Source organism: Stegostoma tigrinum, chromosome 39 (assembly GCF_030684315.1).
Source record: "Stegostoma tigrinum isolate sSteTig4 chromosome 39, sSteTig4.hap1, whole genome shotgun sequence".
NCBI lineage: Eukaryota > Metazoa > Chordata > Chondrichthyes > Orectolobiformes > Stegostomatidae > Stegostoma > Stegostoma tigrinum.
The window spans coordinates 21,404,909-21,424,139 of NC_081392.1; the positions used below are offsets into that span (position 1 = coordinate 21,404,909).

At 44.7% G+C, this 19,231-nt stretch overlaps 2 protein-coding genes across 4 annotated transcripts in view; both read left to right on the top strand.

The window, feature by feature from the left end:
- Positions 1 to 5,085, top strand: part of ercc2 (excision repair cross-complementation group 2) — a 58,562-nt gene extending 53,477 nt beyond the window's left edge. Inside the window, exon 24 of the transcript XR_007246582.2 lies at positions 3,327 to 5,085. The gene's annotated coding sequence lies outside the window, so the exon portion shown is untranslated. The remainder of the gene's footprint in view (positions 1 to 3,326) is intronic.
- Positions 5,086 to 5,117: 32 nt separating this feature from the next.
- Positions 5,118 to 19,231, top strand: part of LOC125447701 (latent-transforming growth factor beta-binding protein 1-like) — a 120,501-nt gene continuing 106,387 nt past the window's right edge. Inside the window, exons 1-3 of one of the 3 annotated variants that reach the window (XM_059640915.1) lie at positions 5,118 to 5,735; positions 8,185 to 8,255; positions 14,580 to 14,856. In XM_059640915.1, coding sequence (XP_059496898.1) covers positions 5,590 to 5,735; positions 8,185 to 8,255; positions 14,580 to 14,856 — 494 coding nt within the window. In that variant the 5' untranslated portion in view covers positions 5,118 to 5,589. Of the gene's footprint in view, positions 5,736 to 8,184; positions 8,256 to 12,489; positions 12,616 to 14,579; positions 14,857 to 19,231 lie in introns of those variants that run through there. The other 2 variants (XM_059640919.1, XM_059640916.1) reach the window with 2 other exon arrangements.

The window sequence follows — 19,231 nt, forward strand, 5'->3', positions numbered from 1 at the left end:
AAAGGTTCCATGTGTCCCACAAAGTTTTGGTGAAAGGCCACGGATCTGAAATGTTAACTCTATTTCTCACTTTAGAAATACCGTCAGACCTATTGAGTACTTCCTCTTCTGTTTCACTAGATTTGTCGTTACTGATCTTGCACAAAATTTTGGGTGTTCTGAGGTCACAAAGCTGAGAAGTATCTCACAGCAAAAGATTAATTTTGAAGCATAATCATGAGTGTAATATGATATCTGTGTAATATTCTTTGTTGCCCATGTGGCATCATCTCCTTCCCACCAGGTGGTGCTATTTCCCCTTCAGTCTCTAAGCGCTGCAGTATTGCCAAATGATCAATGTAGTAGTGACATTACCCCTCCCAGCCCCTGAGGTTGGTGGCAGTGCCCTGATGATCTGAACACAAGTTACACTGCCTGTATAGAACACTCGTATAGGTACAAAACTGAAGCTATGGTTTAAAAATACCAACTATCAACCAACTCCAAATAAACAAGCATCACCTGGAATAGACAAAATAAGAAAATCAGTTGAAATCCACAGGAACATTCCAGTCAGATAGAAAAAGGGATTTCCACAGCACAATCTCTCCCCCTGTCCTCCATCAGCCTGGAAACCGTTTGCACAGCCATTATGAACTCCCCTTTCATCCTCACTTTGGTCACAGCCTCTCTTTTGAATCTTTCTTCCCCATTTTTCAGCACCTCCCCATCCCCCACAGCTTTCTAACTAGCCTGTTGTACATTCTCCTCAGTACTGGCCCTCTGACAGCACGGCGCTTCCCCAGCACTGACCTGCCAACAGTGCGGTGCTCCCCCTTCCTGCTCCTGACCCACTCATTGCCTGCTACCCGTCCACTGTTCTGTGTAACTCCGTCCTGTTAAAGTGAATGTAGCCAATTTCCACTCTTCTGGAATATCTGTTTCTGGTTAGTTTATGGAATGTGGACAAATCAAATTGATCCTTTCTGCTATCTTCTGTTTGTTTTCTTAATTTTAAGCTTGCTCACCTGTTAATTTCTTTCTCCTCACTGTCACAAACTTTTCCATGACCTGCATTCCTTCAGTCAATTATTGGAGAGAAAGGTACACCTAAGAGAACACACCTTGGCCCTTGTTCACTCAAATCAACTTATCCTCTGAAACTGCATGCTGTTGTTGTGGTGGCCACTTGGTTCTTCCAGTCAAGGCGTACCTTCCCTTCACGACAATGTTCTCCATGACAACACCACAGGCCATCCCTTCAATGCAGCATGTGCATGAATTTGCATACTTAATAGGGATTCCACTCTAAATGGACTCCCTCATGCAGATACCTCGGATAAACTGAATGAGTTTTATTTACACAAGATAAAGCTGCTTAACTCGCTGGAACTGTGCCGACTTCAAGCAGTTCTGTGATTTCCCTCAAGAAAGGCATCTGCCAGCTCAGTTCAGGGTGGATTGCATTGACCCCACAGTGTTTGAACTTTGACCTATGCTCTTTACTGAGTTGGACACTGAATGTCTTCTGTTGTACCCACTCCCCACAAATGCCTAATTGTAATGATTGTAAAGACTGATGTAGTCTAGACGCATTGTGTGACAGTGAATGTCTGAAAAGCTGAGGTTGTGGGAGTTGCCTGTGCTGTGGCAACTCATTTCTGCAGGACTCATGCATCTGCTCATTGTCTTTACCTTTCAAACAAAAACTAGTGAAATCAAAATTACCCAACAAATAAATGTGTGATTGAAACATGTTCATAACTTCAATAATGGCTGTCAGGAAAAGCTTCCTGACACCGAGACCATGGAATCACCCAGTATGTGGAATGGTTGAGATGCATTTAAGGGGGAGCTGGATAAACACACACAGAACAGATGACAATTGGGGTTTGGGGGGGGGGGGTGTGGTGTAAGAAAGAGAGGGTCAGATGAAATTCCAATGGAGCAGAAACCTGGTATGAACCATTGCTGATTTGCCATTTCTGTCATGACTGAGTCACTCAGCAGAACAACTAGGTAAAGAGCTAAACGTGACTAACTATCTGAAAAGGCCCACCTTGTTTATAGCCTGGGATCTTTTCTCTTTTAATTCACAAAAGGCACGAACTATTCCGCATCCTGGTACAACCAGCACCTTTCTATCATCACAACATAGTGCTGGCAATGAAGTGACATTTGAGTGCAGTCTTAGAGTGGGGCTGCCGGTTAGACACTCCGAATAATGGCTTAGTGGTTAGCGCTACCACTTCACAGCACCGTCTGTGACGAGTTTGCATATTCTCTCCGTGTCTGCATGGGTATTCTCTGGGTGCTCCAGCTTCCTTCCATAATCCAAAGCTGTGCAGTTTGGGTGGATTGGTCATGCTGAATTACCTGTAGTGTTCAGGCATGTGTAGATTAGGTGGGGGGAAAGGGATGGTTCTGGGTTGGATGCTCTGAGGGTCGGTGTGGACTTGTTGGGCCAAAGGGCATGTTTTCACACCATAGGGATTCTGTGAATGATCAGTCAGCCTCATTGCCATTCATTATTTCTGTTGTTCGTGCTCTCGCTTATGTGCTGTCTCGCCCTCGCTCTCCTAGATGAGGACAGGATAAAGATTTCTCTCTTCCCAAAGACAGCGATCACAGGAGAAGACTGGTCACTCACTAGTGTCTCTGCATCTGGTTGGAGAGGGAAAAGTGGGTGAGATGTTTGGGAGTGTTCCAAATGACAACGTCGGAGGGTCAGTGCTGAGGAAGCGCTGCACTGTTGAATGAAGTTCATCTTTTGGATGAGGCATTCAATTGAGACTCTGTGTTCTCAGGGGTCTAAAGGTGTCAGAGCCCCTATTTTGCAGAAGGACCAGACTCTTTTTCTTGGGTGTTCTGGATGAATAATTAACCCTCAGCCAATTAAACCATGTAATCTGATGTTGTATTTTATGGAAATTTTGTATGATCTTGCCTTTTTAACTGATAGAGGTGGTCATTTTGGAAACTGCTATTGAAGGAGCCCAGGTGAGTTGCTGCAGTGTATCTTGGAGACGATAAATACTGACAGTTTAATGGCTGAGGGAATGAATGTTGATAGTGAGATGCCTGCCAAACAGACTTCTTTGCTCTGAATGGTGTTAAGCTTCTTGAGTGTTGTTAGAGCTGCACTCATCCAGGCTGGTAGGGAGTATTTCATTACATGCCTAACTTGTACCTTATAGGCAGTGGACAAGGTATTGGGGAAACAGCAGATGTGTTCCTGACTGCAGGATTCCTAGAGTCCAACTTGATATTGTAGCCACTGTATTTATGCGTTTCAGAGTTCAGAAGTCATATCAAACTCATAATGTGAACTCTTTCTTTCTCCACAGATGCTGCCAAACTTGCTGAATTCCTCCCGTATTCTCTTTTTGTTACAGTACTTTATATGGTTAGTCCAGTTCAGTTTCGAGCCAGTGGTAACCCCAGGATGTTGCGGGTGGGGGATTCAGTGATTGTAATACCATTGAATGTCAAGAAATAATGATTATATTCTCTCTTGTTAGAGAGACTCATTGCCTGGCATTGGTGTGGTGTGACTGTTACTTGCTACTCATCAGCCCAAGCCCGGATATTGTCCAAATCTTACTTCAGCAACTGAGCAGTTATGAATGGTGTTGAAGAATGTGGGATTGTTGAGGAAGTACCTACTTCTGACCTTATGTTGGGGGGGGAAGCTCATTGATGAAGCAGCTGGAGATGGTTGAGTCTACAACACTACCCTGAGGAACACCTGCACCTGTGGAAAGTTTGACATTCCTATTGGAATTTTCCTTGGGCTGCTTAATGCCACATATGGGGAAATGTTGCCTAGATGGTCACTGCAGTTGCTCTCACTTCCCCTCCACAACAAATGAGTCGAGGTTTTGATAGAGCATGAAGTTAGCAATCCCTTCACCTACACTTGGCTAGTGGTGGAATCTGGACCCATTCTCACTTCTTCCAGCTGCCCTCTCTGCCACCTAGAGAACAGAGAGCACTGACAGACCATAATCACAGTGGACAGCAAGCACAAGTGGTACCTACGTCAATCTTGGAAGTCAGCAGCCTGCAACTTCCTCAGTCCTGAAGGTATCCCCAACCTCACCTGAGTCTTGTACCCTTCTCCCTCTGGAGATATTGCACCTTTTAGGGGCAGTATTACACAGGTGTTCCTGCCCTTACATAACTTACTCATGGCTAGGTGCTATGAGGGAGTCGGTTTGATTTGATGATGTAGTGTGCAGAGCTAAACAGGGACAGCTACTGTCACTTTATAACCCAGGGGCTCAGCTGGGACATCCTGTCCCAAGACTGCAATCAACTCCCCCCTCCCCATCCCAAACACAGCACAGACCTGAGCAAGGGCAGCCCAGATCACCCCACGGCAGATTATTGTCTAACTGGTCAATGGTTGAGGATTATTGAAGGATTAGGAACTTCAAACATTTTTAAACAGGGAACTTCACCTGATTTCTGCCCTGACTCGCTGACACAGAGGCCTGACGGTTAGTATGGAGAAAGCTTTGTGTGAGTGGACACAGTTGGCCAGCTCTCACCTTCCCCCAGCTCAGACCATTGTGAACTGTTTTGTTCCGTGACTGCTTTCACAGTGTCTGCTTGCCTGTGAAATTTGTGAGGTTAACCCTGCGTTTCATGTACGTCTTTCCATTCTTTTTTATTGTTTCATTTCACTTGTTGTGAAGCTCAAGTCGTTAGACAAAGTGATGCTTATTCCCAACGTTTACTCTGAGCGTGGTGGTTACTCTAATAGAGCTGTGCTCGGAGAGGTCATTGCTGAGGGCGGGGGTTTTGGGGCTTTAGTCAGATCAGGGAGATTTTCTGACCTGTGGAGCTGTTGCTTCTCCTTCCGCACAGCTTTCTCGGGTTTGAAATCTGCCTTTGAGTGATGTCCCTGCACGGCTTCAGGAACCCAACGGGAAGCAGACACCTCAGCAGAGGGGAAAAAGAAGTCGATTCCCTCAAGAGTTTGCACGTTCTCCCCGTGTCTGCGTGGGTTTCCTCCGGGTGCTCCGGTTGCCTCCCACAGTCCAAAGGCGTGCAGGTTAGGGTGGATTGGCCTTGCTACATTGCCCGTAGTGTTCAGGGGTGTGTGGGTTATATGGGGATGGGTCTGGGTGGGATGCTCCAAGGGGCCTGTTTCCACACTGTAGGGAATCTAATCTAACAAGCACTAATCAGCCAGTTTCACACAACCTCACTGACCACTTTCTCCCCATCCTCTCTCATTTTCAGTTTCTCCTTCTCTCGCTAATGCTCCGCCCAGTTATCTTTCTCGGCTTCTAATTGGACGGATGTCGGAACTCTGTGTGTCACATCCGAGCGGATTGGGTTAAAATGTATTACAAATAGTTACAGGAGACTCATTCATAAAATAATCAAAGGGCTGGGAGAGAGGGGTAAAGAGAGTGCGGGAGTGGGACACAGAGGGGAGAGAAGAGGGAATTGGGGCGGGAAGAGAAAAGAGTGGGACCTAAAGCCCGACGGCGGTTGGGGGACGGGTGGGTGAGGTCGTGCTGAATGAATGAGCCGCGGAGAGTGAGCAGATCACGGGGCCGGGGTTCGCTTTCTACCCGTTAGCGGCTCTGGGGAAGCATGTGGAAGGGACAGGGCTGCGGGGCGCTTGTTTTGGCTCTGGTCTGGCTGATGCTTGCTATTTGCGGCCGGGCCCGTGAGCCCAGCGCTGCCCACAATCGGCGCCTAGCTCCTGGAAGAGGGAACCAGCAGGCAGTGCCTCTAAGGTGTGACCTCAATCCACTCTCTCTGTACACTTCCAATCGGGACATTGTTTAACCTGTTAATGTTTAAATGCTCTTTAATATTGAAACTATGGAATTTAAGTTTTAATAGTGTAATGGTGCATTGTGCGATTTATGATTTAAATTAAATTTAGTGGCACGTTCACTGTTAAAGCCAGAATTGGTGAGATAGACGTGATTTTGGAATGGCCTCTGTAATCCTCTCCAGCTCTCTCTCTCTCTCTCTCTCTCTCTCTCTGGGTTTATTTTGAAGGAGATTACTGTTTGGCCGCTGCTGGGTTTAAATATCGAGGTTTCAGCCGAATCCTGCCCCTCGGTCCTCCTGGAAGATTGTGTTCTCCATAGTGCCCACCCTCAGCGGGACCTTGTGGGATGGGAATTCCCCCTCTAACCCAACCCCACATCGAAAGCTCCGTCAACCCGCGCCTGTCACCGTCCCTGGACATCCCCAAGTGTCCTATAGCCGATGAAGCGCAATCATTGTTGTAATTTCACACAACAAGATCCCGCAAGAAGCAAGGCGATCGCCGTGAGATCCTCTGGTCAAACAGATATGCCGCACGTTAATGGGGATAATTCCCGCCTCACCACACCCTCCCCTCAAAATAGGGATCCAAACAGCACGGCAGAGGCCAGTCGGCCCATCGAGTCTGCGCTATCTCCACCTTCCAGCACGTGGCCCTTAGCCTCAAGTGTTACGACTTCGACTGCTCACCCAGGTGCAGAGTGAAGGTGAGGTTTGTCACCTTTATTGCACCCCCCCCGTAGAGTTCACGTGAGCGTGTTGTGGGCATTTCTCTGCATCCTTACGCCATACTAAGGTCCGTGATAGATTCACGTGATTCCAAGGGATCTTTCATTTTCCCATTAGCAGGTTCCCCTCTCAAACAGGACACCTCCGCCCCCCCTGCCCCCAGCGCTGACCCTCAGAACTCTGTTGGTGACGGATTTGAACTCAGAACCTTCAATCTCGGTGTTAGGAGCCAACCACATAACCATGCCTCACACCTGAGCTATGTCAATGAAATAGACAGAGGGTTACAATGAAGGTGACGGAGGAACGGAAGTGGAGCAGGGGTCTGAGGTAATGAATTGAAAATTAATTGATAAGGAGATGTTTGAAGATTTAGAGCCTGGGAGTTACGTGGTTCCCTTTAATTATTTTCACATTCCTCCATTTAGGAGTTGGACATTTTCGCTTTGAACCATTTCGACTGTTATTTCAGGCAGGCCATTCAAGACCACAACAAATAGTCAACAGCGCAAATAAATTCTTACACTCTCTCCGATTCTGCCCCCAATCTCCCTAAATCTGTCTCCCTAATGCTGGACACTGTCTCTGTACTCGATTGAGTCAACTTTTCAAACATCTATTATATTTCTCCATTACTTTCTCTACTTTCAGGAGAAAATCCCAGCTTCTCCAATCTTTTCACATTTGCTGAAATCCCTTATCCCTGAGACATTCTTCTCTGCCCCTCGTCAGGGCCCTTATATTCTACTTAACATACAGTGATCAAAATTTAAGACAATCCTCCAGCTGAGATCTAAGTGATTTATAGTGTTATTGTGATTTCCTAACTTTTATCAACTGCCTAAGAGCGACTTGTCTTTTGAGCTTGAACATATGAACCATCCTGAAGTAGACATTCCTGCGATATTTCACAATTGGTGTTCAGTTCAGTCTGTCCCAGCAGCCTCCTATCTACTCCTAAACAAGCTGTTTTCAAGTCATTTCACGTTTCAGTCTGATGGAGACAGCAAATTTACTACCAGTGAAATGTTAACAGCTGCCTTGTAAAATAGACCTGAGAGAGAGACCCTACCAATTCTCCAACAGGAAGAGAAAATGCTTGACAAACTCAACTGATCTGACAGAAACTGTAAAGAGAGAAACAGAGTTGGTGTTTTGAATCCTAACAAAACTCCTCCAAAGAAGAGTCTTGTTGTCATTCAACAGTGTCCTGTTCTATTACTAGATGTGGGACTAAATGTCCCTGTATTCAATGATTGTGCTGCTTATTTCTACACACAGACACACTCATATGGACATACTAACACAGATGTGCGCATATACACATGACCATATACAGTGTGACCTCTGATGTATGTGTATGTAGTGATAAGCCGAATCATTGTGAACAGGGATATTGAGGCTCCATCAGTGATGCAATGCAACATTAAAGCTGAACAGCAAGGGGCTGACTCTTCATGTGAAATGCAGAAAACATTCTGTTGTTTTTAAGGATGGATTTGCAATGAGAAATCAAGAACTCTTCCATTTGGCTGCACAGTGCCCCGTCCCCTTTCCTTTGTCTCTGACCCCATTGTACCCACCATGTTTCTATTCTATTCCTTCTATCCCTTTCTTCCCCTGACCCTTCTCTCCTGTGTCTGATATATGAAGCTTTCTGATCCTTGTTTATTGCAGTTTGAATGTCTGTGGCAGTGGCTGCTGCAACGGATGGGCATTGGGACCCCAGACCAGACAATGCACAAAACGTAAGTCCCGTTTTCAAATACTCCATTTAAAAGCAGTGGGGAGGAAGGAGCGTTTGTGTATGTTGACTCATACACTGGCCAAGAGTGCAGGAGGATTCCATGTTCTTTCCTGTTCAGAAACAGATCATTCAGCCTATCTGCTCCATGCTGGTGTGTCTGTTCCACGCAAGCCTCCTCCCAGTGCCCCTGCATCTTGACCTTTCACTACTTCATCTATTCCTTTCTGTCTTGTGTTTGTATAGATTCCCACTTCAAGGTATTGATAATATTCATTTCGACTACTCCCTATAGAGATGACTTCCATGTTTGCACCACTCTCCGGGTAAAAAAACATTTCTCTGTATGTCCAGGTATGATTTGTTCATGACTGTCTCACATTGACAGCCCTGAATCCTCATCTCCCCAGAAGGGAAAACATTGCCTCCATGTCCACCCCTTCAAAACCCTGACATCATTTTAAAAACCTTTATCAGGTCAGCCTTCAGTTTCCTTCTTTCCAGTTGAAAGAGATCCAACCTGTTTGATATTTCCTGATGGTTAAATCCTCTTTGTTCTGGCACTGGTCTAATAATATCTTTCTTCAGTGCCTCAGTTTTGATGTGGTGACAAGACTGTGCACTGCAGCAATTGTGGTTTCACTGAAGTTCAATGTAGGTTTAACAGAAATCCTCTGTTTTTCAATTCTATCTTTCCGGAAATTAATCACAGTGCCTGCTTTCCTTTTTCTTTGCCCTTCTTAACTTGTATCACTACTTTTGAGTGATCTGTTTTCCAAGTCCCTCTGTCACTCATTTTTCAAGGAGTAAACCGCTTTGCAGAACACCTCCGCTCAGTTCGCAATAAACAACTGCACCTCCCAGTCACGAACCATTTCAACTCCCCCTCCCATTCTTTAGTTGGCATGTCCATCATGGGCCTCCTGCAGTGCCACAATGATGCCACCTGAAGGTTGCAGGAACAGCAACTCATATTCCGCTTGAGAACCCTGCAGCCCAATGGTATCGATGTGGACTTCACCAGCTTCAAAATCTCCCCTTCCCCACCGCATCCCAAAACCAGCCCAGTTCGTCCCCTCCCCCCACTGCACCACACAACCAGCCCAGCTCTTCCCCTCCACCCACTGCATCCCAAAACCAGCCCAGCCTATCTCTGCCTCCCTAACCTGTTCTTCCTCTCACCCATCCCTTCCTCCCACCCCAAGCCGCACCTCCATTTCCTACTTACCAACCTCATCCCAACTTCTTCCCTGGACTGACCTATCCCCTCCCTACCTCCTCACCTATACTCTCCTCTCCACCTATCTTCTTTTCTCTCCATCTTCAGTCCACCTCCCCCCCGTCTCTCCCTATTTATTCCAGAACCCTCACCCCATTCCCCTCTCTGATGAAGGGTCTAGGCCCGAAACGTCAGCTTTTGTGCTCCTGAGATGCTGCTTGTGTTCATCCAGCTTCACACTTTATTATCCTGTTATTCTTGCAACCTCATTTTTATCTGTATTGAATTTATTTACTAATGTTCACTTTTTTTCCTGTATTTTGCCACAGTACTTCTCTGTATTAAGCATGTGCTCTAACTAAAAAGCCAAGTCTTTCTTTATTCTTGAGATGTGGGTGTTACTGGCTGAATCAGAATTTATTGTTCATCCCTTGTTGTCCTTGTGAAGGTGGTAGTGAACTGCAGTTGTAGGGGCACCCACAATGCTGTTAGGGTGAGAACTTTGAGCCAGTGACAGCAAAAGAACAGCAATATGTTTTCAAGTCAGGATAGTGATTTAGCTTGGAAAGGAAAATTGTAGGTGATGTCCTCTGTAAGAATATCTAAACAGTGGGCAATATCAGTCCCAGTGACAATTTTTATGAAGCTTTACTTCCTAACTATCACCATTCTGAGTAACTTTAAGCCTGTTCTCTGCACCTTCTTTCGTAACCAGCTTTTACTGTACTTTGATTCCACATGTTGTGACCTTCATTAAGAGTCTATTTTGCCATCCAATATCACTGGATCTTTTCCTGACTATGCTTGAACTCAACCTGTGCTGTCATTTGAGCTGGCCAGGCCCAAAGAATTCAAAAGTAGAGCAGCCTGGATTTCTGTCCTCAAATACACCTAAAAGCCCTGAAGTCAGTCTGTGAAAACCTGTGGGCATGAAATCTGGCAGCTGTTGTGGCAATCTAGACTGGCTGTCAATTTGTGCTGATCTGTATTAGTTCTGTGTATGTCAGTACAGAGATGTGAACCAAATGTGACTTTTATGTATTGTGCAACCTGAGCAGAACTGTGCTTTTTGTAGTTTCCTGTATAATTTCAAGCAATTGGTCCCTCTTCAAGCAGTGTAGTACTCCCTATATCTTGAAGCATTGTGCTTCATGTAGAGACCACACCAAGCACGACAGAGAACCATGAGTTTGGAGTTTGTGTGTGAGAGAGACCTCTAGTCATTGACGTTTCTTTTCAAGAGGGTCACAGTGACCAACATCTCTGTCTCCCATCTGCCCTTGAGTCTGATCCAGACGCTGACTGTCAGCAAGGACCAGCTGGTGAGGAGAGTTTTCAAAAACCTCCCCCCCCAGAGTAGAGCTGCTCATTATCTTTGTGATCTGTTGACTTCCTGTGTCCAGCTGACACTGGGACTGAGATCCTGGAAAACAGGTGATCCAGAGGCTTGGGAATTGGGAGAAGTTGTTTTTACAGACTGTAGCATACACACAACCTTGGGAACCACCCCCGCACAAATGCCATCCCCACTTTGGCCATGAAAGGATCTTGAATCTATTCAGCGGATTCTCCCCTGTGTAGCACAAGGAGTGTATTATCTGATATAAAAAGTGCTTCCCGATCCAACATAGCTTCAAAGACTAAGCTTTAGTGTGGTTTCTGTATCTCAGCTCCAATTACACTTCATCAGAAACAGAATAACATTCAGGCTTTTAGCAGATGCTGTCACCAAAGCTTATTTTGTAATCGTACAAAGACATGCCTAGCTACTGTGACCAAGCAGAAAGTAAGGCTAGTGGGTGCTTTCAGTCTGCAAATATGATTGATGGTGTTTCACTGGCAACACCTGGTACATTTTACAGGCTGAAAAGATGTCCAACAGGAAAAGACAAACTTCAGAGAGAGTCTGACTCGAATCAGCTAAACTTTCAAGTCAGTTTAACGGAGGAACTGCTATTCCTTTTATCTTTAAAGGGCACATGTTTAAAGAGCACATTCTCTGAAGACAGTTGGGATTCGAATCCAACTAGTAGTTTTTCTTATTCGTTAATGGGACATAACTTGGCGAGTATTCATTTCCCACCCCTAGCTGCCCTTAATAACGTGGGGGTGACCTGCCTTCTTGAATCGCTGCAGTCCATATGCTGTAGGGAAACCTACAATGCGTTTAGGGAGAGTGTTCCAGGATTTTGATTCATTGACAATGAAGGAATGGTGATATGTACAAGTCAAGATGGTGAGCGACTTGGAGGAGAACTGAGTGGTGGTATTCCCAGGCATCTGCTGTTGTCCTTCTAGATTGTGAATGTTATGGGTCAGAAGGTGCTTTTGAGGGAGTGTTGGTACAGTGCAGTTTGCAGATGATACCCATTGTAATGGGGGAGAAAGTGAATGTTGAAGGCGGTGGATGGGGCTTCAGTCAAATCAGTTTTTTTTTGTCCTGGATGGTAAGAGTTACTTGAGTGTTGTTAGGGCTGCTCTCATCCAGGCAGGTAGGGTGTATTCCATCTCACACTTGACATGTTCCTTGTTGAGCATTTACATGGCTCGCTGCTGCAGAAAGATTGCCACATCATCAAAGACCCATTGCACCCTGGTAATGATCTCCTACAACCTCTTCCATCAGGCAGAAGATACAGAAGCCTGAACACACACACACACCAGCAAGTTCAGGAACAGCTTCTTCCAAGGTGTTATTAGACTGATGAATGGACTCTGTAGCCTCAAGTAACGCTGATCTTGCTAACGCTGATTTCACCTAGTGATATAATCTGTATGCCTCTAAGTCTTTTTGATCTGTACATCTTTTGCTTACTATAATTCGCCTGTAATACTGTAAATAAAGCTTTTCATTGTATTTCGGCACACGTTACAATCAATCAGTGATGGTCCACAGGTATTGATAATAGGGGATTTTAGCCATATTCGTGCCACTGAATATCAAAGAGAAATGACGCTTTTTATTGTTTGGATGTTGTTGTTGCCTGACTTGTGTTGCACAAATGCTTTTTTTTTTAAGATTAATTCATAGGATGTGGGATTCACTGACTGGACCACCATTTATTGCCCACCCCTAATTGCCCAGAGGGTAGTAAAGAATCCACCACACTGCTGTGGGCCTGGAGTCACATATTTGTAAGACTAGGTGAGGGTGATGGACTTCCTTTCCTAAAGGAAATTAATTCCAATGCAGTAGCATCATTACGTGATACAGTTCCTACTATTTCGTTACAGCACAGTTTGTATTTGACCTGTAACCTATCTCACTTGTTGTGCTCACTCATACTGCTGCAGTGTTACAGCTCAGTCTGACTACCCAAGTCCTATTAGTTCCTCGCCTCAATATCAACCCCGTAGCTTGGTGATTTTCGTGGGGAATTATGGAAGGTTTCATTTCTGGTGCTTTACCGTTGCATGATGTACCAACTACATTTGCCCTGTAGGTGGTGGTAGAAACCCAGGAACAAGAAGAGGCCAATCCAAGCTTCAAAGTTCTGGAATTCTGCCTCCCAGCCTTTCCCACTCCCAGAAGCTCTCTACCTGAACCTACCAACCCAATTAACAGCCTGGAGTGCTTACATGACTATCTCCCAACTCGTCTTTCCTGAAATCTCTAAACGTGCACAACTTTCCAAAAATCCTCCTCTCTGATCGTGCCTAGTTGTCCACTTCTTTATACTCTGCCTCCCCTTTGCTGCCCTTGAGAAGCTCCAACCTGACTCATAAGCTTCAGGTCACTTGTCCAAGCTTCTCTTTGTGACTCTTAATGTTTGACTCACATCTCTGATGCTGCTTTTGATTTTTTTAGCTATCCTGAAAGCAGTTATTTAAATGCAAGTTGTTGTTGTAAAATATTTGAATTGAATTGAATTGAATTGACTCTGTTCTTGAACATCAACATCAAGAGCTTCCAAACAAAGAACACTGTGGGGTTAGAGTAAAACTTCCTGTACACTGCCGCCATCAAATTACCCCAGGACAGGAACAACATGGGTTAGAGACAGACTATTAGAATTTTTATTTTACTAAGCCAGTCCTGTAGCTCAGTCTAAATTTTAGTTGTTTTCTGTACCAGACTAATATAACAACAGGCATCGATGATCTCTTTACAATGTACAATCCCATGGTGCTGCCTGAAGATTTGTTTATCTGTAACTAACATCCCAGACTTATTCTTCCTGTCTATTAGTCAAGGCTTTTTATACAACAGGTACTGATGATATTGGTGAAGGCTAGGTTTAAACCCCGAGTCCAGAAGTGACAGGCAACATTCAACACACAGTCAGCTGACCCCATCATTTTAATTATCAAATCAAAATGATTATTTGAGTTGCTGTACGTGTATCAGGCTGAAGGATTTGTACATTTAAATTTGTTGCTTTTTATATGAAGATCTCTGGGTGTAAAAACCAAAATAATTGCAAATGTAAATTAGGAACGAAAACAAAGTTGCTGGAAAAGCTTAGCAGGTCTGGTAGCATCTCTGAAGAAAAATCAGAGTTAGTGTTTAGAATCTGGTGATCCATCCTCAGAAGGCCATTTTTTTCTGAAGAAAGGTTGCTGTCCTGTTCCTCTGCTGCCTGGCCTGCTGTGTTCCTCCAGCTTCACGCTGTGTTAACCCTTCATCAGAACTCGGTCTATCCCAAAACGGTAACCTGATTTTTCTTCACAGATGCTGCCAGACCCGCAGATCTCTGGGTATGTCCTGTATTAAACTTTTTAACTAACCCCAAATCTAGAGGTCAGAACTGGGTCACATGCTGATTTTTCAGTGGAAAGGTAGGATATCGAACCCTTAGCCTGTGAATTGGAAGTGACAACAGTTGGTGAGGGAGTTGCTCATTGTATTGAGAGACAGCGCCATGCCTACTCCTTGCCGCAGGGTCACTGTGGTTATATGAGGCTGGCAGGATGTGTTCTTTCCTTTCCATCTATGTCCCAGATATCTTGTCAAATTTCGCTGCTATCTATCTTCCCAGGTACTGCATGAAATGGAGACAGTCCCTGTTTCCCCAGATGCTACTTTGAATAGAGAAGGATTATGACAATTTCAGACTTTCCCCTTCACTGAGCTGTGTCTTGATTGGTTATGTTCTGGTCACTTTGCAGCTATCTGCTTCCCCCGCTGTCAGAATGGTGGATTTTGCCAACAGCCTCAGACGTGTTTGTGTAAGCCCGGCTTTACCGGCACACGATGTGAAATAGTGACTGACCTTCAGCTCCCAACCAATCCCACAACAGTTTCACCCAAGGCACAGCTTGTGCCAGCTTTGTCAATGGGACGCATCAGTAAGAAGCAAAAGAGAGAGAAAGCAGGAGGGAAGAAAGCATCGAGCGCTCGCTACGTTGGCCGAAAGAAGTCTACGGTCCGATGGCAACCACTCACGTAAGTACCAAAGGAGCTTTATCAGCATAGGGAAGGCTGGTGAAATGAGTAACTACATCTAACAGACAACACCGTCCTCCAATTTCCATTGGTTTGGACAGGAGAACCTGATTGGGTAGTGGTCAAACACAGGACCTAACAGAAATGGTTGATGAGTTAAATCAATGATTCATCCACGGCTGTATCTGTGGATTAATTAGGGAGAGAGGCACAACTGACTTCAGTGCTGGTTCTTACAGCCCACCCTTATAAGGGTATGCAGATAATGAACTTTAGATGTTGCTGTCTTCATTGATGACTGGTGTGAGACAAAGGCCGATGTGACCACATCCCAACTCAATAGCTTAATGAGAACTTGATATTCTCACTGAGGTCAGGAATCAAGTTGGAAATGTATCCTCCAGTCTGCAATCTGAGTGACTGTTCTCACAATTGTAATATTGCTTGGAGGAGTCCCTGTCAAAACCCTGAAATCAATACCAATTACAACTTTACTCTGAAAGAACCAGTGAGCCTCAACCATGGAGCTGAGGTTGAGAAAGGTGACTGAAAGTATGGTTGAATGGATGTGTTTTGAGGTGATTTCTAAAAGTGTGGTAAGAAGATTTGAAGGAGTTTGAGGAGTGGGTTGTAGTGTGAGAGGATGAGGGACAGGAGATCTTCAAGACTGGGGTAGGTTGTAGAAATTGTGTCATCTTTCTCCAGCCAATATGAAGATGAGCTGTTTTAGCCCAGTGTTTTCAGCTTCAGACCATTTGGAGTTTAGTGTCTCAAATCTGGGCAGAACATGCAGAAGGTCTCACTTGTAAGGGCCTGAAGACACTGTCCGTGACTAATATGACATGGAGCTTGAAACTAAGCTCCATTTCTTTGATAAATTAGTGAGTAGTTAATTAATGAAGGCGCTAGCTAAAATGAACTTGAACAATAGCAAAACCAAACTGACTCATCTGACTTAAATCAACAGTGCTGAGTGCAGCCAGCATTAAGTTCAACTGCTACAGAGTAGAAGTCATGCACATTTGGTGGAGCATGCATGTTTTGTGAAGTGGCAGAAGGAGGCCCACCTTTGTTCTTCCTTTCTTGACCATTTGAGTGCACCCATTCACCTGCTTCACTCAGAAACTGGCAGTCAGTGTGCGCTCAGTTTGAGAAAGTGAAAAGTGAGTGAATCATAAGAGTTGGGTGACATTAGATGTTAACATATGGCTTTCAGTTGTAAGAGGTAATACTATTTAATCAATGTAGTAAAATTTACAATTTAACATGACTGAATAAATTAAGAAGTTACATTTGACTAATTAGACAAGGCAATGGGGAACCAGATGATGTGTTGCAGCTGAGGAATGGGGAGCTCTGGCTCTGAACGTGTTCCAAGGTGAACACCTCTAGTAAAAATGTAAAACTACAGGGATTCCAACTCAACCATTCAATTAGAAGATGAACTGAAGATCTTGTGATGTATCAGACAGGAGGAAGAAATACCAGAAATTCGACAATCCCTCCACTGTGTACAGTGATACTTTGTTCTAAAGACAGCCACACTCCTTAGGGGTGGGTCATCCCATTCCACCCGTAGTAAGGGTCAGAAACATGTGGTCATAAGTGAGGCAGGTAAGGGCTAGGAGGGCACTGTATTGTAGGAGCCAATGCCTTGGATCACTTTCAGAGGCAGAGGCTCCCACATTGCTGCGTAATGATCTGACATGTTTCAGGTGCTCAACTGTGTGGACAAAAGCAAGGCCTGTAGGGAGGAGGAGCACAATGACTAGGGCACTTTGGTTCAGGAGGCCTTTAAAGTTGGGGGGTGTAAAAAGCAATGCAGTTGTTATAGGGGCTAGCATAATAAGGGGAATAGACATGATTTCCTAGAGCCAACAGTGTGAGTCCAGACAGCTGTGCTGTCTACCTGGTGCCAGAGTTTAGGACATCTGCTCAAGGCAGTGTGGAATTTGGAGTGACGGGGGAAGACCCAGTTGTTGTGGTCAACATAGCTGCCAGTGACATTGGCAGGACAAGGGAGGAAGTTCTGCTTAGATATTGTTATCAGTGAAGTTAGTACACTGCTCAAGGACTGGTTTAGGAGAAATGTGTTTCAGTTAATGGACCACTGGAGCCAGTATTGGGCAAATCAGGTTTATACTGATTGGACAGACTTCACCTGAATTGTGCTGGTATCAGTTTTCTGGCAACCTCTAACGAGGGAAGTGGAGAAGGTTTTAAACTAAACAGTGGGAGTGAGGATAAAGCTTGGGTAGATGTAGCAAATCCAGGGGTAGAGTCAAGTTAGTGGCAGGAAGGAGCAGAGAATAAATTTCAGAATGCACCAACAGTTAAGATTCGATGTTACAAAGGTAACAAAAAGCAAAATTAAAAAGTCTGTACCTGAATGTGTGGAACATTCATAGAAACTAAAAAAAAATTGATTGTGCACAATGAAGTCAATGAATATGATGTAATAGCTATTATAGAGATGTAGCTGCAGGATGATGGGGATTGGGTCCTGAATATTCAACAGTACATTACCCTCATATAAACAGTGGGATGCTCTGTGAGGGTGGAGGGTTAGCACTGTCAATCAAAAATAGCACTAGAAAGAAGTTACTAGCGAAGTTACTAAAGAAGTGGGAGTGCTCTACAGGTCTCCTAACAATAATCACACTGTGGAACAAAGTATATGAGAAATATTGAGTATTTGTGGGAAAGGCACAGCAATGATGACATGTTTTAATCTACATTAAAAACTGGAAAAATAACCTTGGCAGGAGAAGCCTGGGTGAAGAGTTCTTAGAATGCTTTCAAGATGGTAGCAGAATGTGCTGTTCTTTTGAGGTTCAAAAAGCTATGTTAGTTTCAAATTGGGCTCCATTGTGATGAGCCCTGAGTGTCATCTGGAAGAGATATTGTGATAAGTGCAGAGATTTTTGTCTTCATTTAAGTTATTGCTGAATTAACATTCAAACAGGAACTGTTACTCGACAGGATTCAGGATGAATCTCTACAGGTTCTCTGGGGAGTAGCAGCAACAATTTTGCTCACCTCTGCTGAATAAGCAAAAAACTCTAACATAAGGCAGTCATCAGCATCAAGCAGTGAGAGAACATTATTATCTGACACAGGAGAAAAACAAAGTAACAAAAGTGAAGGGCCTAGGCCCGAAACGTCAGCTTTTGTGCTCCTGAGATGCTGCTTGGCCTGCTGTGTTCATCCAGCCCCACATTTTATTATCTTGGAATCTCCAGCATCTGCAGTTCCTATTATCTCTAACAAAGATGTATTTACAAAATTAATATTACATTCAACAGATTATAGAATCAATTCTTAAAAAAATATTTAGTCCCTTTCTTCTGTAACTGTCCCTTTTTTGTTTCCTTGATGGGAACTGTCCTCAGTTGGATGCTGTGTGCAGGCAATGTAGAATCCTGGGCCTCCAGCCGGACAACGCTGGAGAAAATTATTGCCTGTGATTTTTTTCTGAAATACACAATTCCAGAAGCTGGTTTTTAGAGTGTTGTTCTTTGCAGGGTCATCGATTTTGATATTTCCATCACCTGCCCATGGGACCTCTGGGGTGTTATGTTGGGTGCTGGTGCTTTGGACTGTTGCACACACGAGAATATGAATTAGGAGCAGAAGAAGACCGATTTGCCTCATGAGAGAAAGAAGACCATTGCTCACATGATTACTCCACATTTCCATCCATCTCACCGTCCTCAATAACCTTTTGACTCAGATCCCTGATAAACAAGGGAGGAATCTATCTCTGAAATAAATAGAGAGAAGGAGGGTAGGGTTGGGGATGGTAGTAAGTGAATGCAGGTGGGGATTGGTCAGTGAGGTAGGAGGCAGATAGGTGGGAGAGAAGATGGACAGGTTGTGTCAGGTCAAGGGGGTGGGGATGAGAGGGAGGATTGGTCATGGGGTGAGGCTGAGGGTGGGGAGATTTTGAAACTGGTAAAGTCCACATTGAGACCATTGAGTTGTAGGTTCCCAAGGCGGAATGTGAGGTGCTGCTCATTCAGTTTCCAGGTGGCGTCATTGTGACACTTGGTGAGGTTTCCCAAGGTGGAATATCCTGCCCGTCTTCTCTCCCACCTATCTGCTCCTTTCACCTCACTGATCAATCCCGACCACTGCCTACCTGCACTCACCTATCACTATCCCACCTACCTTCCCCAGCCCCACCCTCCTATTTATTTCCTAGCTCCCTTTCCCCTCCCCTATTTCTGAAGAAAGGTCCTGACCCGAAATGCCAGCTTTCCTGCTCCTCTGATGCTGCTTGGCCTGCTGTGTTCATCCAGCTCTGTACTGTATTATCTCAGCTTCTCCAGCAACAGCAGTTCCTACTATCTCTGAGCAATCTCTCTCTGCTGTT